Raw genomic sequence first — 27,468 nt, forward strand, 5'->3', positions numbered from 1 at the left:
TGCCCACGTTGAGGTGAACGCGGGAGCCAGGGAGGCTCCTGCAGCCTCAAAAATTGAACGTGCCATGCGCTCAACCTGCCAATCTGCTGTATCCTTCAGGGTTGAGCTATTTGGCAGTGAGAGGAGAGACTGTGCTGCAAGCTTAGAGATAGGGGGATCGATTTCCGGTGGATCTGTCCACTTCTTGGTCTTTTTGAGAAAAAAGAGTATCTAGCCCTTTTTTACGGTTTTATTTACGGTTGGCGAATTTTTTGGAAGGCTGCGAAAAATGCTTATCAAGGATGTCCTGAAAGCTTGGGTGATCAGAAAAAAACTTTAGGGACTTCAAGGACCCCTCAAAACAGATCTTATGTTTTGGGGGTTCTTGGGGAGCATCGGATAAAACCAGCACCCGATGAATAGAAGTGATAATGTCCTCAACTAGCGCTGTTTTGCTAGGAGGACAAGGAGCCTGAGACTCCTATGTTTCCTTTTCTGATTCGGAGTCACAGATGCCCTCTGAATCCTGCGCATCGCTGAGGCGTTGTCTGGAGGGAGATCTGGACCGCCGATTTTCCATGCCCGAAGATCTCTGTGGAGATCTGCTGCGCCCGTCTCTGGAAAGAGACGGTCTAGGAGACCTAGAATTACGGTTTCTCTGCCTAGAGCGGGACGACCGTGAGCCATGGGAGGACGTAGCTGAACGTGACCTATGGGGCCGTTCACTACTAGCATTGCCAGGGACTGCCTGTCCGCTTATAGCTGGGATATGACCCTGCATAGCCTGAAGCAATGTGGAAGTCAGCGTATCTATGGACTGTGACATAGATGCGGCCCATACCGGCATGTCAGTGGAGTTGAAACAGTGACAGGAGCCTCTTGGGGCACTGACCCAGCATTTTGGGAACAACTCTAGCAGTACGGTGCATGTTGCCACTGGGAAGATTGGCTTTGCAGGCTGAACAGACTGCGTAACAGCAGATAAACCTGTTTTTTTTTTGTTTTTTTTTTTCTTCCTTCTTTCGGACCTGGAGACCGACATAGTGCACTGAGTGCCGGCAGGTTATTCTGACCAAAAACCTTACAGGGGTGGCTATGCAGAGGAGCGCTATAGGTAACCTATAGGGAGTCTGCGTCCACAGCAGGATAATATCCTGCTGTGCCTTACCCCACCGGTGTGCTCCTAGATCCGGCGCCAGCAGAAAAACTTCGGTTCTGCGCCCCCTGGAGACTGTGCAGCGTTCTTGAGTAATATAGCAGCGCTGCTCTCTTCCCTGAGGTAAAGAGGTGGGAGGGAGGAGGGGCGGAGAGCAGAAAAAGGGCGCGCAGCCAGGCAAAACCGCGCCTTCCCGGCTCGATCTGCCCCCTGTATGACGCTGTGCAGCGTCATTATCATCATCCAGGGGGGCAGGCCGGGGGCGGTAACAAGGGCGGCGGCTTCGGCTTAGGCCGAAGCCGCGGTCTAAAGTACAAAATCCTGCCCGGGAAGGGCTCCAGAGCAGCGCGGTAGTCCGGAGGGGGGCAGAAAACGAACCGACCCCCCCCCGGATGAGTGCCATATCGCCCAGACGCCCCTATATATGCAGCGCAGCCCTGTGAAGGGTCTTTTTGACCCCTTTAGAGGGCTGCCGCTGCCGCAGGGACAGGAATCCCTGCATACTGTGGCCCAAATATGACATCCCCCGGCCCCATAGCAGACCACAGCAGTGCTGGGGCTACAATAAAGTTAGCGCTGCGAACGCAGCTCCTACCTGTGGCGTCTCAACCTAACATCCCTAGAGGGGGTTAGGGAGGGCGCTTCACCGCCATCAGGAGGAATTCTTCCTCACCTCAACCTCAACCCAAAAGGCCCAGGGCCTGGGGAAGGAGGAGGGTTCTCGACCTCGAACCATGCACCCGAAGGGCTGGGGAGGGATCGACATGGGGAAGAGCCATCTCTACCTCAACCGGGTACCGCTAAAAAGAGGACAGAGGAGGGAGCCATGCCGGGAGTCTCAGAGAGACCCTCTTTTCTTCATTTGTTCAAGAAGAATCTTCTTGTGGTGTGCCTCCTTGCGACACTAAGCAAAAACTGAGGTAAGGCGGATGCCGCCCAGGGGTGTATACTGTGGAGGAGGAGCCAGAGCCAAATCTTTTTCAGATTAAGCATAGTGTCGCCTCCTAGTGGACAGAAAGCATAACACCCCAAGGTCTTGTGTCCCCCAATGAGGCGACAGAGTAAGTTAATTTATTTCAGTTCTTCAATACAAAAAGTGAAAATGATATATTACATAGAGTCATTACAGACAGAGTGATCTATTTCATGGGTTTATCTCTGTTAATGTTGATGATTATGGATTATAGCCAATGAAAACCCAAAATTCATTATCTCAGTAAATTAAAATAATATTTAACACCAGCTTGAAAAATGATTTTAAAATCCGAAATGTTGGCCTACTGAAATGTATGTTCAGTAAATGTTCTCAATACTTGGTTGGGTGCTCCTTTTGCATCAATTACTGCATCAATGCGGCGTGGCATGGAGGCGATCAGCCTGTGGCACTGCTGAGGTGTTATGGAAGCCCAGGTTGCTGGACCAAATCCAGTGTGGATCCGCAGCAGAATCCGCAACGTGTGCACACACCCTTCCAAGAGGAAGATGAGAGACACCAGACCCAACCATGCAGACGAGCTGAAGGCAGCTATCAAAGCAACCTGGGCTGACATAACACCTCAGCAGTGCCACAGGCTGATCGCCTCCATGCCATGCAGCATTGATGCATAATATATGAGTTTCACTCTTTGTATTGAAGAACTGAAGTAAATTAACTTTTTGACGATATTCTAATTTTGTGAGATGCACCTGTATATGTATATATACATCTGCACATGGATATATACTGCACATGAACAAATGTTAGAAACGTCATAGCATGGATCTCTACAATACATATCACAAATAATAATGTGACTTAAAAGAAATAGTACATTAAGACTTCTGTGGTTCTTCTGACATGAACACCCTCAAATTAAAATAATTCAAGAGAGTCTTCCTATAGTAATCAATTTATCATATGCAAAGAAACCTGGTATAGGGAGGAGAAATCTTACATTAATTTGTAAGTTACTTCAATCACATCATAATGTGAAGGAGCAAACACTGTTAACTATTTGCTAAACAGCATCTTTGAACGGTATAATAAAAATATGCTATTCTTGTCATGTGTGCTTAGTATTTCCATTACAGTGCCAATGTTATGATACAGTGACTGTAAAGGGAACCTGTCAGCAGTTTCATGCTGCCTAAACTACGGGAAGCACGAGATTCGGTAAGGTATGAGATCTATTTTTTATTCTAAAACGGGTTCATTGACAGATTTTTGCCAATACAGGAAGAGACCAGTCAATCAAGCTTAGTGTTTTCCCCATGCTCCATTTTTTTGTAATTTTAATAACTAATAAATAATTAATAGTTTAGTATTTACACACTCTTAATAGGCATGTATGAAAGCCTTACTAGGCATGTATGAAGGCCTTACTAGGCATGCATGTAAGCCTTACTAGGCATGCATGTAGGCTTTACTAGGCAAGTATGAAGGCCTTACTAGGCAAGAATGAAGGCCTTATTAGGCATTGTAGTGCAGCGGGGTTGGTTCAGTGTGACAAACAGTGACCACAGGAAAAGTTCCCAGCAAATGTGTTTAATGTCCACACTCTCAGTGTCCAGCATACACTGTCTGTGAGAGTCCGGTTGCCGAGGGCGACGGCACCACCGTATAACGCTGCAGGGTGCCAGTAGTTGGCTCGGCTGGCTCTGTGTTAACTCACACAGAATGAGCTTCTGCAGAGCAGACTGCTCAGCAAGTTGCAAACTCCCAATTGACACATTCACCCCTCCACTGCAGGGGTTTTAACAATCAACTTGTGGCCGTAGGCCATATGGAAAACCCGGACGGGGGAGGAAACGGATCACCTAGCTACCTTTCCTTAGTCCGTTTCAAAAATAAAAGCCCATGGCAGGTTTTCCTAAATCTGCCCTGGACAAATAGCTTGTCCAAGACGACACTTCCTTTTTTTTTCATAAAAATAATCTTTATATAGCGCTAACATTCATTTATTCATGAATATGATTTACAGATATGACTTTTAGCAACAGGACAAACATCCCAATTAGTTATGGGCAAGGCTCTGCATCCAGTTATGTATGGTGATAAAAACTCAAATGATTAAAAACACAGGCATGCACTTGGCAGCGACGCTCTATCCCGCGGCATAATGTAGGAGATAACAGCAGCCAAGCAGGAGCGTCCATGTCAGCTCTTCATGCCGCACAGAAGCAGATGCACTAGCACAGACTCTTCATGGCATTTCTCAGTACATTTTGCACACACAATATGACGTGCTCCGTTTGTGAACAACAAATACACTTTTCTTTATTTTTCACAGTTTTCCTTTGTTTTTAGTAAAGCTAGCTTTCATGTACACAATAGCTGTATCACCTACCTGTTTGTGAACCTTTGTAAGTTGCTCCAAGTTGTTCTCAAGAAAGGAAATCTTCTGTTTCTGGGAGTGAATCCCCCCACTATCCTCGGGTTCCATTTCAGCACTCTATGTAAATACATTGGTAATTTAATGGAAGATGCAGTACACAAGTCTGTCATATTCTAATACCTATACAGTACAGCAGAGTCAGTACAAATCGGCGTACAGTACCCAGTTCAGCAGCCATTGGTCTGGACAGGAGCTCTGAGAATCACCTCCTATCTCTTGGCATCTGTGGCTCATCTTTTGATTAGCCAGCCAGGTGCGACATCACATTTGCGTCACGCTGTAATGATGATGTCCCGCCAGGCGAGCTAATCAAAAGAAGAGCCAAGGATGTCAGGAGGTAGGAGGCTGTTCTCAGGGCTTCCATCTGATGATCAGAGATTACTAAGGAGGGCGATGGACCAGGTCTTGCGAGACGATCCGCACCAACTGTACTATACAGTCCTTTATAACAGTCGTTATGAGCATAATTAGTAAGATAATTCAAATATAGTGATTGCTTTTTTTACATTTGAACATTCACCCTGTATAAAGTGATGTCTCTGACACATACAATGAATCATAAAACTAGAATTCCTTTTTCCTACTTCTGAACAGCCCGATGTAAAAAGGTCATGCACATGTGGTATCTTCTCCATTCTTATCTATAATCAGCAGATTACCAAGTTAGTGCTTTCCTAAGTGGAAAGTATAAAAGTTCATGGCAATGGCTACCATACACATAAGTACAAAATACTGGGATTGACTCATCTGGATACATAGCAACTGGGGATGTAATTTCTGCAAAAAAGCAGACTGTACCTACAAATTTTCAGCCCACACTTTGCCATGGAATTCTGCTCTAGCTAAAGGTCCCCATATGCATATTGTCAGCTGGCCATGTAATGTGTATCAGAGCTCCTGAGTCTCCATAAAAGATTATGTCTGGGAAGAAAAAGATTAGACATTCTGAATTTGACTGCCCGTTCGTTTTGTTTTCCCTAGAGATAAGCTGCCAGAGTCTGCCAATGGCTTACTCCTCTCTTCCAATAGAGAAGACATGCCCTCTCAGCCAAACCAGGGAAAGCATACGAATAGGAGAAACAAGGGAGACGTCTGACGGGTCCGCCACCATAACAAAGATATTTCTGAATAGATCCCTTATATTGTTCTTTCCACCCAATCTGGTCCTAATTAAACAAACAATTTTAAGTAGCAGAAGATAAATGCTTTTGCATTGGAAGTGAATGAATCCTATCCCTTTACGCAGTGCATCTGCCTAAAAAAGTTCAATACAAAGCTTACATGTAATAGGTGTATATTCCATCCAGAGAGTCACATAAGCTATTGTGGATCATGAGAAGTCAACTTACTTTCTTGACCCGAGATGTGACGTCTTGAACAAAAAGCTTCCGAAGATTGTGGAGGGTCTGGAGTTCACGGGCCTTGGATAGCAATTACAGATCATTAAGGCTCCCAATAATATTTGTTATGATGATGATACATCAGACTATGTGAGATCTACTTACAACAGTCTCCTCGAGCCCTTTGAGATCCTGCTTAGACTGCTCGTGCTTCTCGTACAGAAATCTGATGAAAAAAGAAATGAGTAAACAACCTGCACTATATCCATCACTGGTAATAACCTGCACAATATCCATCACTGGTAATAACCTGCACTATATCCATCACTGGTAATAACCTGCACAATATCCATCACTGGAAATAACCTGCACTATATCCATCACTGGTAATAACCTGCACAATATCCATCACTTTTAATAAATAACCTGTACAATATCCATCACTGGTAATAAATAACCTGCACAATATCCATCATGGGTAATAACCTGCACAATATTCATCACTGGTAATAACCTGCACTAAATCCATCACTGGTAATAACCTGCACTAAATCCATCACTGGTAATAACCTGCACTATATCCATCACTGGTAATAACCTGCACTATATCCATCACTGGTAATAAATATCCTGCACTATATCCATCACTAGTAATAAATATCCTGGACAATATCCATGCTTGGCAATAACATGCACAATATCCATCACTGGTAAATAACCTGCACTATATCCATCACTGGAAATAAATACCTGCACTATATCCATCACTGGTATTACAAAACCTGCACAAAGTCCATCACTGGTAATAAATAACCTGCACAATATCCATCACTGGTAAATAACCTGCACTATATCCATCACTGGAAATAAATACCTTCACTATATCCATCACTAGTAATAAATATCCTGCACAATATCCATGATTGGTAATAACCTGCACAATATCCATCACTGGAAATAACCTGCACAATATCCATCACTGGTAATAAATAACCTGAACTATATCCATCACTGGTAATAAATAACCTGCACAATATCCATCACTGGTAATAAATAACCTGCACAATATCCATCACTGGAAATAAATACCTGCACTATATCCATCACTGGTATTAAAAAACCTGCACAATGTCCATCACTGGTAATAAATAACCTGCACAATATCCATCACTGGTAAATAACCTGCACAATATCCATCACTGGTAATAACCTGCACAATATCCATCACTGGTAATAACCTGCACTATATCCATCACAGGTAATAACCTGCACAATATCCATCACTGGAAATAACCTGCACAATATCCATCACTGGAAATAACCTGCACTATATCCGTCACTTTTAATAAATAACCTGCACAATATCCATCACTGGTAATAAATAACCTGCACAATATCCATCATGGGTAATAACCTGCACAATATCCATCACTGGTAATAACCTGCACTAAATCCATCACTGGTAATAACCTGCACTAAATCCATCATCGGTAATAACCTGCACTAAATCCATCACTGGTAATAACCTGCACAATATCCATCACTGGTAAATAACCTGCACTATATCCATCACTGGAAATAAATACCTGCACTATATCCATCACTAGTAATAAATATCCTGCACAATATCCATGATTGGTAATAACCTGCACAATATCCATCACTGGAAATAACCTGCACAATATCCATCACAGGTAATAAATAACCTGAACTATATCCATCACTGGTAATAAATAACCTGCACAATATCCATCACTGGTAATAAATAACCTGCACTATATCCATCACTGGAAATAACCTGCACAATATCCATCACTGGTAATAAATAACCTGAACTATATCCATCACTGGTAATAAATAACCTGCACAATATCCATCACTGGTAATAAATAACCTGCACAATATCTATCACTGGTAATAAATAACCCACACAATATCCATCACTGGTAATAAATAACTTACACAATATCAATTACTGGTAATAAATAACCTGCACTATATCCATCATTGGTAATAAATAACCTGCACTATATCCATCACTGGTAATAAATAATCTAATCTATATCCAACACTGGTAATAACCTGCACTATATCCATCACTAGTAATAAATAACCTGCACTATATCCATCACTGGTAATAAATAACCTGCACTATATCCATCACTAGTAATAAATAACCTCTACAATATCCATCACTGGTAATAAATATCCTGCACTATATCCATCACTGGTAATAACCTGCACAATATCCATCACTGGTAATAAATAACCTGCACAATATCCATCACTGGTAATAAATAACCTGCACAATATCCATCACTGGTAATAAATAACCTGCACAATATCCATCACTGGTAATAAATAACCTGCACAATATCAATTACTGGTAATAAATAACCTGCACTATATCCATCACTGGTAATAAATAACCTATATAAAATTTGAGTGATGCAGATATAAACATTGTCAGATTTTCGGGATTACTGCACCACTAGGTCCATTGGCTACCCACAAGACTTTTATACCAAAAGTTAATATGAGATGATAATGTAATGTGCATTATGTGCAGCTACATAAGTATGATCCCATCCTAAGCAGCTCGGCCTTCCATGGACTCTCACGTCAGCTCCTGCAGTTTGTGGCTCTTCTCGTGTTCCTCGCTCTTCAGCTTCTCATAATCGGCTCTCAACTTCTCAAGCTCCACCTGCAGCTTCTGGTTCAGACTGAAGAATTAGAGAATTGATTAAATTAATCAATTTTGCTCCAAATAGAAGAGTTTTTCTTCATTTTTTGTGCTGGAGATAATTAAGAAAATTGCCAACACATTTCATATTTAATAACATACTCGTAGCTTTTAAAAAATAAAGCAAGTGCCTTCTGGGCCCGTTAATTTTGAGAAACTTTTAGGGGATCTTCTCCCAGGGTGTATACACAGATTTTCCACTGAGAAATTGTATATGGAGAATATCGGCACTGAAAAAAGACTTGCACTACAGCATGTCCAATTAAGTGCCAGGCTTGTGCTCTTTGAAATAGAAAGGGTTAATTGTTTGGCATATTGCTCTATTTCTGCAACAAAATCCACAGTGATTTTTTTCAGCTATGGATTTCGATAAATTTTCTGCTGTGGAAATTTGCAGAAGGAAAGCTCCCTTTATATTCATTTAATATTAAATAATTGCCTCTTCTTCCTTTGAATTCTGTCATCAGCCCATGACTTCATGCGGCACAGAAAGTTGGCCTGGTCTAGTCAACGAGCGACCTAGTTTCTCATGCATAAAGTTAAAGCACCACTCCAGCGGGTTTTTTTCAATTTCACCACTGGAGTGGTGCTTTAAATGTAATTCCCCTGCCCCCTGACTGATACTTACCTACCACCTTCTTAGGCCGGGATCACACATGTGAGAAACTTGAACGAGTCTCGCATCTTAATACCCGGCACTGCCGCCAGCACTCGGGAGCGGAAATACATGCAGCCACACGCTCCGCTCCCGAGTGCCGGCGGCAGTGCCGGGAATTAAGATGCGAGACTCGTCCGAGTTTCTCGCAAGTCTGATCCTGGCCTTAATCCTTTTCCAGCGTCATGCCCGTTGGTCTCTGGCAAAAAGTCACCTGCTGGCACAGCGCCTCATGAAACGTGCAAGAGGTCACTTTTCAGTACCTCTCTATGAGTGGCTCGTTCTGGCTCTCGTAGACTTGCAATGAGCCCTTGTGAAGTAACTTCTGACTTCCGGTCAGTCAAAAGTTACAGGCACAAGATGGTGCCACAGGACCAGAGCGGCATCGGTAAAAGGTGAAGCTGCTGGAAGGTGAGTATAAGAACCGGGGTAGGGGGCTTACATTCAAAGCACCACTCCAGCACTGAAAAAAACAAAAAACGAGGAAGTGGTGCTTCAAATTTGGCCAAAAAGAAATGAAAGGGCCAAATGCTCAGACGTCACAAATGTGCCAGTCTTCTGGAATATGTCAGCTCATGTGCACTTTCTTACTCTTTCAGTTCATCAATGATCTTCTGCTTCTCATTAATCTCATCCCGGAGTCGGGCCAGCTGCTTGTGATGGGCCTCACGGTGGCTTTCCATCTGCATCTCCAGGACCTTCTAATACAAAGGGGAATGTGACATTACTTTGTACAGAAACAACCAAACTCTACAAATCTCAAAGTCTATGAGAATATAACGTCCATCATGGAGTGGACTTTCTTTATATTGATGGGTTGCTAATTCTTAACACTGGTTGTAAAACAAATTCAATGAGTTTTCCACTATAGTCAATAATGGCATAGGATATGCTGATGGTGGAAGACCCACTCTGGGACTTTTATTGATCTCTAGAGCAAAAAAACTATGCGGCACTAGGTAAATGGCGCATTCAGCTTTTCAATTACAAGCCTATAATGTACAGAAAATACAAATTTTCACCCCACTGGCCCCCCCACAATTGTAAACCACATTATTACTATTTTAATTTTACAACTAAAATTCTGTACAGTTTAAAGATGTTTTCCATGATTTATTTCACCAGTGGCAGCTCCCCCTTCAAGGAATTGGGCAGCAAATATCAGCTGACAGGTTCACTTTCAGGAAGACCAAGCCAAGAGTGACCAGTTTTTGCTGTTATTTTATTCCCGTTGCTCCCCTGAATATTACATTTTTTTTTTCTTAAATCCTCCATACAATTCCAGAGATACGGGCCTTTTTTGTGCTACTTTTTATAGGGGATTTGCTCACAGGGGTAAAAATGTAGAGCAGTCTAAAGACACAGTCTGCAAAGAATCCTGTGAGCGGCATGGTACAAATGCCTTCATACCATGGTATTCAAGAATATACAGTAGTATAAGTGTTCCGGCGATCACAGGTTCAAATCCCCTAAGAGGACTAAAACTGAAAAGTTTAAAATAAAATCTAAAAAAAAAATAATAAATTAACAATTGAAATCACTCTCCCCCCCCCCCCATTAAAAATAAAGCAATTTAAAAAAATACACTGATGTGGTATTACTGCATTCGTAAAAGTACGATCTAACAAAATATAAAGAGAAGAAAATCAAAATGCCAGAATTGCTGTTATTTGGTCACTACACCTCCCTAAAACAAAAATGCAACAAAAAGTGATCAAAACTTAAGTAGCTGTAAATGGTATTAATGGAAACATTAATTCGCCCCTACAAAAAAAAAAACCTCACTCAACTCCACTGATGGAGAGGTAAAAATGTGACAGGTCTCAGAAAATGGTGACCGACACTTCTGCATTTTTTCTACCAGTTGAATAACAGAAAATATGGAGGTTTGGAGCCAGATGAAAATGGCAAAATTAATGGTGTTTAAAAATACAAGTAATCCCATGAAGAGCAGGCCCTCATACTGTACATACATCAAATGGGCACTGTGAATAATAAAAACTGTCAGCCTGACAAGTCACCAGATATACTGACCTTCACCTCGCTGGCTTCCACCGCATCCTGCTCTTTATCCTTCACTGCTACGTCTGTCGCATTTTCTACCAAGTAAAAGAGACAGGGCTGATTGTCCATCATGGTCAGTCATATGGCCAGACGCGTCATCTAAAAGTGAGCGCTGATAAAACCCTCCCACACATGGATGCGTTTACTTCTTCTTGTCAGGCCCAGGTAACGCAGAGGGACAATGTACATGAATTAAGTGACACAACCTCTTCCAGAGCTAAGCCACCTGTATGTCAGAAATGGACAGAAGTACCATTTCTGGCGGTGAGCATGGAGGTGATAAGAGGCGCCTTATTTATGAAGCGGCATCCACCTTCCTGTAGACAGGAGGGTACAATGCCAGTCTTAATGAACTGGGCTCAATGTTTCAGAAGATGGAAACTAGTAAAAATAATGATATAATAATGGAGTCATTCCTATACTCATGTGATTTGAAAATAGCACGGTCAGCTGAGCACTGCCGGCGAGACGGGGGTTCGCAGGGTAAGTGTAAAGCTTCATTGTTACTCATACTACGCGTTTCAGAGCCGATCAGGCTCCGTCATCAGGTGTATAGCTAAACAAGATGTTCCTACTGACCTTTATTTCAGGCGTCAACTCTATAACAGAACACTTATCTCACTGCATTGATCTTTTTTTGCAGCCACATGTGGCTGGTTTACCATCTTATATTCGGGCTTTATTCCATCTAATTATGGAATTTAATCAGTTGGTGCTTCCATCTGAATTTTCCTTTTTCACGTTAGATGTTAGCTCCTTAAATTCAAACGTTAAACACGATTTGGGCATTAAGGCAGCAGAATATTACTTCAACCAAGACAAATCAATGACTACCAATCAAGGGGATTTCCTATTGCAGAGCATATCCTTAGTATTAGAACACAATGTGTTCTCCTTTGAGGGTCTGTCCTATCGGCAGTGGGGTTGTGCTATGGGTACTCACTTCGCACCGAGTTATGCCAATCTTTTCAATACCTTCCAAGGGTTATATCTCCTTAGTAAAAGAATGGTATTCCTACTCTAATAAATGCAACACGCTCCATTTGTGACATGTAGATGTAGGGATACATTGTTGTATTTTTGTATTATTTCCTATGTTTGATTTTCATGTGCTTTTATGGAAACATTTTATGCACAACCCATTTACCGTACTTTACACATACTGCACACTATACAAATACTGCAAACAATATATAAAGACTGTGCACTGCACTGACTATACACACACTGCATACACTATACATAAACTGCGCATACTATATACACACTGTGCACCGACTATACACACTCTGCATAGACTATACACAAACTGTGCACAGACTATATACACACTGCGTACTGACAATACACACACTGCATACACTATACATAAACTGCACAGACTATATACACACTGTGCACTGACTATACACACTCTGCATAGACTATACACAAACTGTGCACAGACTATATACACACTGCGCACTGACAATACACACACTGCATACACTATACACAAACTGTGCACAGACTATATACACACTGCGTACTGACAATACACACACTGCATACACTATACATAAACTGCACAGACTATATACACACTGTGCACTGACTATACACACTCTGCATAGACTATACACAAACTGTGCACAGACTATATACACTGTGCACTGACTATACACACTCTGCATAGACTATACACAAACTGTGCACAGACTATATACACACTGTGCACTGACTATACACACACTACACAGACTATACACAAACTGCGCACCCTATATACACACTGTGCACTGACAATACACACACTGCATAGACTATACACAAACTGTGCACATACCATATACACACTGTGCACTGACAATACACACACTGCATACACTATACACAAACTGCACAGACTATATACACACTGCGCACTGACAATACACACACTGCATAAACTATACACAAACTGTGCACAGACTATATACACACTGCGCACTGATAATACACACACTGCATACACTATACATAAACTGCACAGACTATATACACACTGTGCACTGGCTATACACACTCTGCATAGACTATACACAAACTGTGCACAGACTATATACACTGTGCACTGACTATACACACACTGTGCACTGACTATACACACACTACACAGACTATACACAAACTGCGCACACTATATACACACTGTGCACTGACTATACACACACTGCATAGACTACACACAAACTGCGCATACTATATACACACTGTGCACTGACTAAACATACACTGCATACACTATACATAAACTGTGCACAGACTATATACACACTGTGCACTGACTATACACACACTGCATACACTATACATAAACTGTGCACTGACTATACACACACTGTGCACCGACTATACACACTCTGCATAGACTTTACACAAACTGCGCATACTATATACACACTGTGCACTGACTATACACACACTGCATACACTATACATAAACTGCGCATACTATATACACACTGTGCACCGACTATACACACACTGCATAGACTATACACAAACTGTGCACATACTATATACACACTGCATACACTATACATGAACTGTGCACAGACTATACACACACTGCATACACTATACATAAACTGTGCACAGACTATACACACACTGCATACACTATACATAAACTGCGCATACTATATACACACTGTGCACCGACTATACACACTATGCATAGACTATACACAAACTGCGCATACTATATACACACTGTGCACTGACTATACACACACTGCATACACTATACACAAACTGTGCACAGACTATATACACACTGCGCACTGACAATACACACACTGCATACACTATACACAAACTGTGCACAGACTATATACACACTGCGCACTGACAATACACACACTGCATACACTATACACAAACTGTGCACAGACTATATACACACTGCGCACTGACAATACACACACTGCATACACTATACATAAACTGCAAAGACTACATACACACTGTGCACTGACTATACACACTCTGCATAGACTATACACAAACTGTGCACAGACTATATACACACTGTGCAATGACTATACACACACTACACAGACTATACACAAACTGCGCACACTATATACACACTGTGCACTGACAATACACACACTGCATAGACTATACACAAACTGTGCACATACCATATACACACTGTGCACTGACAATACACACACTGCATACACTATACACAAACTGCACAGACTATATACACACTGTGCACTGACTATACACACAGTGCATAGACTATACACAAACTGTGCACAGACTATATACACACTGTGCACTGACAATACACACACTGCATAGACTATACATAAACTGCACAGACTATATACACACTGTGCACTGACTATACACACACTGCATAGACTATACATAAACTGCACAGACTATATACACACTGTGCACTGACTATACACACTCTGCATAGACTATACACAAACTGCACAGACTATATACACACTGCACTGACTATACACACACTGCATAGACTACAAATAAACTGCACAGACTATACACACATTGCATATACTATACACAAACTGTGCACAGACTATATACACACTGTGCACTGACTATACACACACTAGATAGACTATACACAAACTGCGCAGACTATATACACACTGTGCACTGACTATACACACACTGCATAGACTATACACAAACTGCACATACTATATACAGTGTGCACTGACAATACACACACTACATAGACTATACACAAACTGCGCACACTATATACACACTACATAGACTATACACAAACTGCGCACACTATATACACACTGTGCCCTGACTATACACACACTACATAGACTATACACAAACTGTGCACATTATATACACACTGTGCACTGACTATTGTCATGATCCATGCGGGATCATGTCAGATAAGAGCTCTGGTAACTTTTTTTTTTCCTCTCTCTAAGCTTTGTGCTTAGAGATAGTTTTGCCCCCGGTGGCCAGTATGGTCATTGCACTGATGTTTTTAGAGATAGTTTTGCCCCCGGTGGTGGTTAGTGTAATTGCACGGGAATCACTAACGGGTGTGTTTACTCAATAAAGGTGTGTCAGTTGTGCTCACTCTCGTTGGTGATATTGTTGGTCTTTTCCAACCATGCTGGGTGAAGGAAGGAGCTGAGGAGAGTCCAGGACAGCTCAGTCAGAGTCCTTGAGTGGCAGCTATGGTGTCAGCGAGGACTTCGTGTAAAGCATGGTGGAGTGGCAGCTATGGTGTCAGTGAAGAATTCTTGCAAAGCTTGGTGGAGTGGCAGCTATGGTGTAGAGCTCCACTCAGTTGCTGGACTCTTTTGCTGGAAGCTGCACTCAGGTGTTGGACTCCGTTGCTGGACAGCTGCACTCAGGTGCTGGACTCCGTTGCTGGACAGCTGCACCCAGGTGTTGGACACGGTGGGAGGAAGATGCACTCAGGTGTTGGACTCTGTTGCCTGGAGCAAGTGCATCAGAGCAAAGCTAAGTGTTTCCCTGTTTGTCACTTTTCCTCATGTTGGTGTAAGTACAGCGGTGGGGACAGTGCCTGCACCACCCAGCTCCCTAGTAAGGAATAGGTGTAGGGTGTGCTAGGGTGACAGGTATCCTGATCGGCGACAGGTGAGGAGCCTGTATAGGGAACGTTCGGTGTTGTGAGTTCATTTTCCCCTTCACCATTGAGGTCTGATGAACTCCCTCTTCTGGTGAAGGAAGGTAGTGAGGCTGATTACCAAGCATCTGGGCAGGATGATGATGACTGGGTGACGGGAATTGCTGACTGGATATAAGGCAGCCGACGCCCTTCTGCCTTGCTGGTGATCTCTCTGAGGGATTCTAGGAGACCAGTCTGATTCCTGCTCCTCAAAAGCTAAGTTTTACGCTCTGTTTTTTGTATTTGTGATTTGGTTTTGTTTCTTCCTTGTTTTTCTGGATTTCTGCCATTCCCTGCTGGGGTGTGCTGAATTCCTTTTTGCTCTGTCTTCAGAAAATACCCGAGTACTGATATAGTCTTTTTGAAGCCTAGCGTCTTCAGGGCTTTTTTCCCTATCAGCTGTTGGCCCTTGTTTTGATAGGGTTTTGGCGGATTACAGACAGCAGCTTTTCTATCCTGTCCTATGTAGTTAGCTTGGGCCCCATCGTTTGCTCAGCCTATCTTTCTATCTGTGTGAGTGTTTTTTTCATCTTGCTTCTCCGTCATTATATGTTGGGGGCTGCCTATTGCTTTGGGGTCTGCTCTGGGGCAGTTTAGATTTCTCTTTCTGTCTTTAGGCTATGTAGTTCTCCGGCTGTGATCGAGGGGTCTAGGGCACCGTAGGAACCCCCCACGGCTACTGCTAGTTGTTGTTGATAGGTTCAGGGGTCTGTAATCCGATAACTGCCAACTTCTCTGGTTTTCTGGACTTAGCTAGTATTTCTGTTTTTGCCTCCTACGGTGACTCATTCATAACAGAATCACCAGCCATACCGCAGATCCTAGGGTACTCAATAGCAGGAAAGAATTGTGTAAAAAAAAAAAAAAAGTGTGTATATTTTTTCCTCTATATCTCTGAGGCCGTAGGGGGAATTTTTTTTTCTCTCAATGGAGATAAAGCAATTGTCTGATCGTGTGGAGCAGCTCGCTGCGGAAGTGCGGGGAATTTCCGCCTACCTTGCTCATTCACATGCTACTGAACCAAAGATCCCTACTCCTGATGTGTTTTTTGGGGACCGGTCTAAATTTTTGAATTTCAAAAATAATTGTAAATTATTTTTTGCCTTGAAGCCTAACTCGTCAGGGAGCTCCGCGCAGCAGGTTAAAATTGTCACCTCTTTGCTGCGTGGCGATCCCCAGGATTGGGCATTTTCTTTGAAACCAGATGATCCTATTCTGACTAATGTGAACGCATTTTTTCAAGCCTTAGGGTTGTTGTATGACGAACCTAATGCTATTGATCAGGCTGAAAAGACCCTGTTGGCATTGAGCCAGGGTTGAGATTTTGCAGAATTGTACTGTCAAAAATTCCGAAAGTGGGCGGTCCTTACTACCTGGAATGATAATGCCTTGGCAGCTCTCTTTCGGAAGGGTTTGTCAGAAGCCGTAAAATATACTATGGTGGGATTTCCTGTTCCCTCTGGTCTTGACGATTCTATGTCATTAGCCATTCAGGTTGATCGGCGTTTACGTGAACGCAGGACTGCACGAGAGGTGTTGCCACCTGTTGAACAAGTGTCTAAACCTATGTAATGTGATAGAGTTTTGTCCAGGGAGCAACGTCAGGAGTTCAGAAGGCGTAATAAGCTGTGATTTTTTGTGGAGATGCCTCGCATATTATTTCTGTCTGTCCTAAACGAGAGAAACGTTTGGCACACACGTTTTCTGTGGGTGGTGTTCAACCTAAGTTTCTTCTGGCAATTATTCTGATCTGCTCCCTGTCCACATTTTTCGCCAAGGCTATTGTGGATTCGGGAGCAGCCCTAAGCCTAATGGACTTGGATTTTGCTAAACGTTGTGGATTTCCGATGACACCTCTGTGGACGCCTATCCCTTTGAGGGGGATTGATGCTACTCCTTTGGCGAAAAATAAACCTCAGTTTTGGACCCAAGTGGTAATGCGGGTCGCCCCAGACCATCAAGAAAATTGCAGATTTTTGGTGTTGCATAACTTGCATGATATCATTGTTCTGGGGTTTCCCTGGTTGCAAATTCATAATCCAGTTTTGGATTGGAAATCTGTGTCTGTGGTGAGTTGGGGTTGTCGGTGTGCCCTTAGTGAGGCTCCGGTTTTTTCCACCTCACCTCAGTCGCATGATGTTCCTGACTATTTGGCGGATTTTTATGATGTATTTAGTGAGAATGAGTCTGCGTCTTTGCCTCCTCATAGGAGTTATGACTGTGCAATTGAACTGAGCCCGGGGTGCAAATTTCCCAAGGGTCGGCTCTTCAATTTATCTGTACCCGAGCACGAGGCTATGCGATCCTATATTAAGGAGGCGTTGGAGAAGGGTCATATTAGACCATCCTCTTCACCCTTAGGTGATGGGTTGTTTTTCGTGGCCAAAAAGGATGGTTCATTAAGGCCTTGTATTGATTATCGTGCCCTCAACAAAATTACTATTAAATATCAGTATCCGTTACCCCTGATTTCGGATCTATTCTCCAGAGTTAAAGGTGCTTGCTGGTTTACCAAGCTTGACCTCAGGGGGGCGTATAATCTTATCCGCATTAAGCATGGGGATGAATGGAGGACGACGTTTAATACTCCGGAGGGACATTTTGAGTACCTGGTGATGCCTTTTGGGCTCACTAATGCCCCTTCTGTCTTCCAGTGCTTCATGAACGATATTTTCCGAGACTTTGTGGATACATTTTTGATTATCTATCTGGATGATATTTTGATCTTCTCCAAGGATTGGGATTCTCATGTGGAACATGTTCGGACTGTGTTCCGGATCTTGAGGGAGAATTCCCTGTATGTCAAAGGATCGAAATGCCTTTTTGGGGTACAGAGGATTTCTTTTTTGGGATTTATTTTGTCTCCGTCAACTATTGAAATGGACCCGGCCAAGGTACAGGCCATTTATGATTGGGTTCAGCCCACTTCTTTGAAGGCCCTCCAGAAGTTTTTGGGTTTTGCTAATTTTTATCGGAAATTTATAGCAAAATTTTCTAGTATTCCAAACAATTGACTGATCTGACTAAGAAGGGTGCTGATGTGTTGAATTGGTCTCCGGAGGCTGTTTCTTCCTTTCAGGAGCTGAAGCAAAGATTCACTTCTGCCCCGGTTTTGCGGCAACCTGATGTCTCACTCCCGTTCCAGGTAGAGGTGGACGCTTCTGAGATTGGTGCAGGAGCTGTTTTGTCCCAAAAGGATCCTGTAACATCTAAAATGAATCCCTGTGCTTTCTTTTCCCGAAAGCTCTCTCCATCTGAACGTAACTATGATGTGGAGAACGGGAACTGTTAGCCATGAAATCGGCATTTGAGGAGTGGAGACATTGGTTGGAGGGAGCTAAACATCAAGTCGTGGTCCTCACTGACCACAAGAATTTGATTTACCTGGAGTCGGCCAAACGCTTGAACCCTAGACAGGCTAGGTGGGCCTTGTTTTTTACACGTTTTGATTTTGTGGTCTCTTTTCTTCCTGGCACTAAGAATGTCAAGGCTGACGCGCTCTCTAGGAGCTTCTTTGCTGATTCTCCTGTGGTGACCAAGCCTGCTACCATCTTAGGCGAAGGGGTAGTTCTTTCTGCCATCTCGCCCGATTTGAGACGTACCCTGTAAGAGTTCCAGGAGGACAAACCTGAGCGTTGTCCCAGTGGGAAGTTGTATGTTCATGACCAGTGGAAGAAGAGAGTGATGTCTGAAGTTCATTGCTCTGCATTGGCTGGTCATCCAGGTATTTTTGGTACTAGAGATCTGGTGAGTCGGTCTTTTTGGTGGCCCGCCTTGTCTCATGATGTCAGGAATTTTGTGCAGTCCTGTGGGACTTGCTCCCGGTCTAAACCTTGTTCTCGCTCTAGTGGGTTGTTGATGCCTTTGCCGGTCCCTAGGAGGCCATGGACCCATATTTCAATGGATTTCATCTCTGATATGCCTGTCTCTCAGAGAATGACTGTTATTTGGGTGATTTGTGATAGGTTCTCTAAGATGGTTCATCTTGTACCACTCCCTAAGTTGCCATCTTCCTCTGAGTTGGTGCCCCTGTTTTTGCAACAGGTGGTTCGCTTGCACGGGATTCCTGAGAACATTGTATCTGACAGAGGAGTTCAGTTTGTGTCTAGATTTTGGAGGACTTTCTGTTCCAAGCTGGGAATTCAGTTGTCCTTCTCCTCTGCTTTTCACCCTCAGACCAATGGGCAGACGGAGAGAACAAACCAGACCTTGGAGTCGTATTTGAGATGTTTTATTTCCGCTGATCAGGATGATTGGGTTTCATTTTTGCCCTTGGCCGAATTTGCTTTAAATAATAGAGCTAGTTCTGCCACTTTGATGTCACCTTTTTTTTTGTAACTTTGGGTTTCATCCTCGATTTTCTTCAGGGCAGGTGGAGCCTTCTGCCTGCCCAGGTGTTGACACTGAGGTGGAGAGAATGCACCAGATCTGGGACCAAGTGGTGGATAAGTTATCCCTCTCCCATGAAAAGGCCCAGCGGTTTTCCAACCGACATAGGACCATTGGTCCCCAGTTTAAGGTTGGTGATATGGTTTGGTTATCATCAAAAAATATCACTATGAAGGTGGCTTCTCCTAAGTTTAAGCCAAGATTTTGGAGATTATTAATCCGGTCTCTTTTTTCGTTTGGCTCTTCCTGTCACATTTAAAATCCATAATGTGTTTCATAAGTCCTTGTTGAAGAGGTTTGTTGAACCAGTAGTTCCTGGGGTGGCACCTCCGGACCCTGTATTGGTTGAAGGTAACATGGAATATGAGGTAGAGAAGATACTGGATTCCCGTCTGGCTAGACGGAGACTCCAGTATTTGGTTAAGTGTCATGGTCACGTGTGTCTGGACGCAGATGATACCGCAAGGCGGACCCATAACACACGTGACCCTGGATACAGCGCCTCCAGTGGCGAATTTAAATAATAAGGGGAACCTGGGAAACATTAACAATGGTGGGCCCTGCGATAGGGAATGGGGACATGGAGACCTCCTAAGCTCCCCTGAGCCAGTGACCCTGCACTCCTTACGTTCCCTATACAGGCTCCGCACCTGTCGCCGCAAGCGAACCTTAAACCCTTGCTCGCCCTGACCCTAAACCCTCACTAGGGAATTGGTCGGTGCGGAGACTAATCCCACCACTGCACTAACAACCAACACACATGAGGAAAGAAGACAATACAGGGGAAACACCACTTAGCTTTAGGCTCTGTGCTTATGCTCCTGCAACAGAGCCCCACCACCTGCGTGCATCTTCTCCTCCACCCGGATCCATCACCATCCTGGATCCTACACCATAGTGCAGCCTTGGAGCAGAGTCCATCTCCAGTTGCAGCAGTCCAATAACAAAGTACCAAGGATGAGTCAGCCTCTGCCAAAATTCTAAGCATGATTGAGTCCAGCTCTCGGCCACCAAGTCGAGCATGCCGAGTGCAACTCTCTCCATAGTCGCCACTCCACAAAGCCATGCACGCACTTCCCGCCGACACCATAAACTGCGACTCCTCCACGCCATGCCAGCAATTCCTGCAGACACCATTAGCTGCCACTCGTCTCCTCTAGCTGACTGCGCAGGACTCCTCTTCAGCTCCATGTTCACCCAGGCTTCACAAACTCAGAATCAATCAATCAATATCACCAGCAGTGATTGCACACCCTGAGACTCACTTATAGAGCCCCACACCTGATTCATAATTACGTGCACATTAAACCTAAAGTGCGATACCACTAACCACCGGGGACAGTCAAGTCACTTGGCACTTGCCGAAGTAAGAAAAGTTCACCCTGTGCAATTTAAAACTGTCAGATCAAATTCAGATCATGACAGTACCCCCTCCTTAATGAGGGGCCTCTGGACCCTCAAGACCACCCCTCATTAGGGAAACACCTACAGCGGGGACGCCCAGATCCTGAGTTCACTCCACCACTACCTGAATTCAGGTTTATGACAAACACACCGCTGGTATTGGCATTAAAGTTCATTTTGGAGGCACCACTCATCTCCACAGCGCCGACCTGGGGAACGAGTTTATGTATGTGTATGTTTGTTATGAGCTGATCAGGCTCCACAACACACTTCCACAAGATGTTTTTTGGTGGCACCCATACACGCTCGTTCACACACAGGTCCGGACCTGAACGTTCATAGCACACATTTGTTTGTCACAATTGGTGAACTCATTCTGAACTAGACAGCAGAGGCGTCCCCCTGTGTCACCACACTCACACCCCTGCCATTCACCACGGGACACCACCCTCCAACCCTCTTTACCATGAGGTCTACGCCTCCCAGGGTTGGTTAATGGCGAGGGTTGAGATTTGTCCCTAATCCCCCCCAGCACACCTGCTGCTCACACCGAGAGGAGAGGGGACCGGATATGGAGGAACATCAACTCGCTGGTCACCTCCACACGACCAGGAGGGGGCGGCATTAAAGATTTGGCGTGAGCCCCGCGGACTCTACACCAGTCTGCTCATCACTGGAACGCACCCCTTCACCTCGGGGAACACCAAGCAGCTCCGTGGGGCACCATTCCTCGCACCTGCCTGGGTACGCCCGCGTGCATGAGCAAGTCCCGCTCCCCAGCAGCGACTCCAGGGGCTTTTAGCCAGATCACAGCCGCCATTTTTTTTTTTTTTTTTTTTTTCAGCAGAGGCCCCAGACTCAGATAACTGCTGCTGCAGCAGCTTAAACACACCATGCCGCTCCCAGTCACCTCAGTGAAGCCTAGCAGCAACTGCTCACAGGTCACCACATGGCCAAAGGCCCCAGACCCTGACAATTACTCACAGGTCTCCACATGGTCAAAGCCCTAGACCCTGACAATTGCTCACAGGACTCCACATGGCCAAAAGCTCACCAGAAAAAAAAACAAAACTGTAGGGCTGGTGATAATGTCATGGTCACGTGTGTCAGGACGCAGATGATACCGCAAGGTGGACCCATAACACACGTGACCCTGGATACAGCGCCTCCAGTGGCGAATTTAAATAATAATACGTGCAGATGGATACACCGCCTCCACCCTGCGAATTTAGGTATTACACGTTAATATAAATTCTGGAAACCCCACCTCCAGTACGGCGAATTTAAATAATAAGGGGGAACCTGGGAAACATTAACAATGGTGGGCCCTGCGATAGGGAATAGGGGAGTGGAGACCTCCTGAGCTCCCCTGAGCCAGTGTCCCTGCACTCCTTACGTTCCCTATACAGGCTCCGCACCTGTCGCCGCACGCGAACCTTAAACCCTTGCTCGCCCTGACCCTAAACCCTCACTAGGGAATTGGTCGGTGCGGAGACTAATCCCACCACTGCACTAACAACACACATGAGGAAAGAAGACAATACAGGGGAAACACCACTTAGCTTTAGGCTCTGTGCTTATGCTCCTGCAACAGAGCCCCACCACCTGCGTGCATCTTCTCCTCCACCCGGATCCATCACCATCCTGGATCCTACACCATAGTGCAGCCTTGGAGCAGAGTCCATCTCCAGTTGCAGCAGTCCAATAACAAAGTCCCAAGGATGAGTCAGCCTCTGCCAAAATTCTAAGCATGATTGAGTCCAGCTCTCGGCCACCAAGTCGAGCATGCCGAGTGCAACTCTCTCCATAGTCGCCACTCCACAAAGCCATGCACGCACTTCCCGCCGACACCATAAACTGCGACTCCTCCACGCCATGCCAGCAATTCCTGCAGACACCATTAGCTGCCACTCGTCTCCTCTAGCTGACTGCGCAGGACTCCTCTTCAGCTCCATGTTCACCCAGGCTTCACAAACTCAGAATGACTCAATCAATATCACCAGCAGTGATTGCACACCCTGAGACTCACTTATAGAGCCCCACACCTGATTCATAATTACGTGCACATTAAACCTAAAGTGCGATACCACTAACCACCACCAGGGACAGTCAAGTCACTTGGCACTTGCCGAAGTAAGAAAAGTTCACCCTGTGCAATTTAAAACTGTCAGATCAAATTCAGATCATGACATTAAGTGGAAGGGTTATGGTCAGGAGGATAATTCCTGGGTCTCTGCCTCTGATATTCATGCCAAAAGATTGGTGCGTGCCTTTCATCGGGCTCACCCTGATCGCCCTGGTGGCGTGGATGAGGGTTCGGTGACACCTCCTCAAGGGGGAGGTACTGTTGTGAGTTCATTTTCCCCTTCACCATTGAGGTCTGATGAACTCCCTCTTCTGGTGAAGGAAGGTAGTGAGGCTGATTACCAAGCATCTGGGCAGGATGATGATGACTGGGTGACGGGAATTGCTGACTGAATATAAGGCAGCCGACGCCCTTCTGCCTTGCTGGTGATCTCCCTGAGGGATTCTAGGAGACCAGTCTGATTCCTGCTCCTCAAAAGCTAAGTTTTCTGCTCTGTTTTTTGTATTTGTATTTGTGTTTTGGTTTTGTTTTTTCCTTGTTTTTCTGGATTTCTGCCATTCCCTGCTGGGGTGTGCTGAATTCCTTTTTGCTCTGTCTTCAGAAAATACCTGAGTACTGATATAGTCTTTTTGAAGCCTAGCGTCTTCAGGGCTTTTTTCCCTATCAGCTGTTGGCCCTTGTTTTGATAGGGTTTTGGCGGATTGCAGACAGCAGCTTTTCTATCCTGTCCTATGTAGTTAGCTTGGGCCCCATCGTCTGCTCAGCCTATCTTTCTATCTGTATGAGTGTTTTTTTCATCTTGCTTCTCCGTCATTATATGTTGGGGGCTGCCTATTGCTTTGGGGTCTGCTCTGGGGCAGTTTAGATTTCCCTTTCTGTCTTTAGGCTATGTAGTTCTCCGGCTGTGATCGAGGGGTCTAGGGCACTGTAGGAACCCCCCACGGCTACTGCTAGTTGTTGTTGATAGGTTCAGGGGTCTGTAATCTGATAGCTGCCAACTTCTCTGGTTTTCTGGACTTAGCTAGTATTTCTGTTTTTGCCTCCTACGGTGACTCATTCGTAACAGTTCGGAGTGTTAGGGACACTGACTCAGTGGAGTGCAGGAGGTCTCCACATCCCCCGTTCCCTATCACAGGGCCCACCGTTGTAAATGTTTCCCTATCGCCTGTGTCTTGTTGTATTAGTTACCGGCCTGCTGGCCGTGTCACACAGGACGGGGCACGTGACAACTATACACACACTGCATAGACTATAAATAAACTGCACAGACTATATACACACTGTGCACTGACTATACACATACTGCATAGACTATACACAAACTGTGCACCGACTATACACACACTGCATAGACTATACACAAACTGTGCACATACTATACACACACTGCATGGATTATACACAAACTGCGCACACTATATAAACACTGTGCACTGACTATATACACACTGCTAGACTATACACAAACTGTGCACATACTATATACACACTGTGCACTGACAATACACAAACTGCATACACTATACACAAACTGTGCACATACTATATACACACTGTGCACTGACAATACACACACTGCATACACTATACACAAACTGCACAGACTATATACACACTGTGCACTGACTATACACACACTGCATAGACTATACACAAACTATGCACAGACTATATACACACTATGCACTGACAATACACACACTGCATACACTATACACAAACTGCACAGAGTATATACACACTGTGCACTGACTATACACACACTGCTAGACTATATACAAACTATGCACAGACTATATACACACTGTGCACTGACTATACACACACTGCATAGACTATATACAAACTGCACAAACTATACACACGCTGTGCAGACTATACACACACTGCATAGACTGTACACAAACTGCGCACACTATATACACACTGTGCACTAACTATACACAAACAATACAAACACTGTGCACATAAATGTACAACATGTCCTGGCTTCATCCTTAAATAAGGGCCACCTGATTCACGCCTGTTTGTTCATAGAATGATTGACCTCACTAACTGAACTTCACACTTATTTTGAACACCCCACCCCAATTAATTATGCTAATACACAGACTCAAAAAACTGCCGACCATGAATGTGGAGTCTGGTGGTTTTCTTAGAATCTGCTGCACCAACTGATAAGGCCTGTTTCACACATCATTTTTTTGTGTCGGTTAAAACCCGCCAAAATGGCGGAAAGCGGATCCGTTGTTAATTGATGTGAACGGATGCCACCGGACCGTTTTTTTGACGGATCCACCAAATGAAGAATTTTAAAGGAACCGCTGCCAGAGAGAGAGAGAGAGAGAGAATTTTTCTGTCCGCCAGAAATGATTTCAGGGTTACATTTGCGCCAGACTTCATTCCTCCAGGAATGCGCACTATAAAAATGCAGATCCTGCAGCACAAAAAACGTTACATAGTCCGTCCAGGCATCTCGGCGGTCGCCAAAAAATTTACGGATCCGCAAAAAACCGGATCCAACGGATGGCCATCCGTCAAGATCCGCCGGTAATGCAAATCAATGGGGAAAAAAACGGATCCGCCAAAAAAAACTGGCGGATCCGTTTTTTGCAAATACGGCGGATTTTGACTGATGGCCAAAAACGGAAGTGTGAAACAGGCCTAAATTGTCTGACATGTAATATAATTTATACCAAAACCAGCGATTAATCTGGTCAGTCATATTGGACTGCTATTATTTTGAACACTGTTGTATTACATGGAAATGATTTCCAAAGTTTAACAACTTTCAGTATTAATTATTTAATTTCATGCCGCTGGTAAATGGTTTATGATTACTTTTATATTTACTGGAAAGTTTGAGATATTAAAGGCTTCTTGTCACATCACTCTTCCCATGTAGAATGTCCTGGAGTGTGCTGGTACCAGGAATTATACACTGGTTTAATGACTATTGTAACGTGTGGGCAAATACATACTGTATATCGGTATGTGCGATTGTATCTAATTGCTTGCATGCTCCAAAGCATATGATCATGGAGAAGGATGACTGGCTGCTACCTTGAGCCTGCATCTTTGCCAGTTCTTCACTCAGGGTATCGTATGACTCTTCCAGCTGACGTTTCTTCAGCTCTACGCTGTGCATGTATTCAGTCAGAGACCTGATCTTGGCCTCATGCTGCAAAAGAATAGAGAAAGAACTTAACATGGAAATGATCAAAAACCCTCTGAGAACATCTCAAGACTGACAACTAGTGACGAGCGAACATGCTCGGATAGCTGTTATCCAATCATGCTCCTGTGCCAACCAAGTGACTTGAAGAATATGTTCAAGTCCCCGCTTCAGCATGTCTCGCGGCTGTGCGACAGCAGCAACACACGCAGGGATTGGCAAACAATCTCTGCATGTGTTGCGGCTCTCAAACAGCTGCTAGACATGCTGAAGAAACCCGGTTAGCATATAGGCATGCTCGGATAACATCTCATCTGAGCATGTTCACTCATCACTCCTGACAACTAAAATGAGTTTTGTAGGACTAGACAATTTATGACCTATCTAATGGGGCTACTATGTTCCACCCCATACATTGCTTTCACCCAGCC

General features: G+C 44.2%; 1 protein-coding gene across 3 annotated transcripts in view; it reads right to left on the reverse strand.

The window, feature by feature from the left end:
- Nucleotides 1-27,468, reverse strand: part of KIF5A (kinesin family member 5A) — a 176,249-nt gene that overhangs the window by 39,004 nt on the left and 109,777 nt on the right. For 2 of the 3 annotated variants that reach the window (XM_073576815.1, XM_073576817.1), the window contains exons 17-23: nt 26,926-27,043; nt 11,282-11,346; nt 9,839-9,948; nt 8,471-8,572; nt 6,015-6,075; nt 5,859-5,930; nt 4,462-4,566 (exon numbers count right to left, since the gene is read on the reverse strand). In XM_073576815.1, the coding sequence (XP_073432916.1) occupies nt 4,462-4,566; nt 5,859-5,930; nt 6,015-6,075; nt 8,471-8,572; nt 9,839-9,948; nt 11,282-11,346; nt 26,926-27,043 (633 nt within the window). The remainder of the gene's footprint in view (nt 1-4,461; nt 4,567-5,858; nt 5,931-6,014; nt 6,076-8,470; nt 8,573-9,838; nt 9,949-11,281; nt 11,347-26,925; nt 27,044-27,468) is intronic. The other variant, XM_073576816.1, reaches the window with a different exon arrangement.

The sequence above is a fragment of the Dendrobates tinctorius genome, unplaced genomic scaffold, assembly GCF_039654945.1.
Source record: "Dendrobates tinctorius isolate UK_male_01 unplaced genomic scaffold, ASM3965494v1 ptg000051l, whole genome shotgun sequence".
Taxonomy (NCBI): domain Eukaryota; kingdom Metazoa; phylum Chordata; class Amphibia; order Anura; family Dendrobatidae; genus Dendrobates; species Dendrobates tinctorius.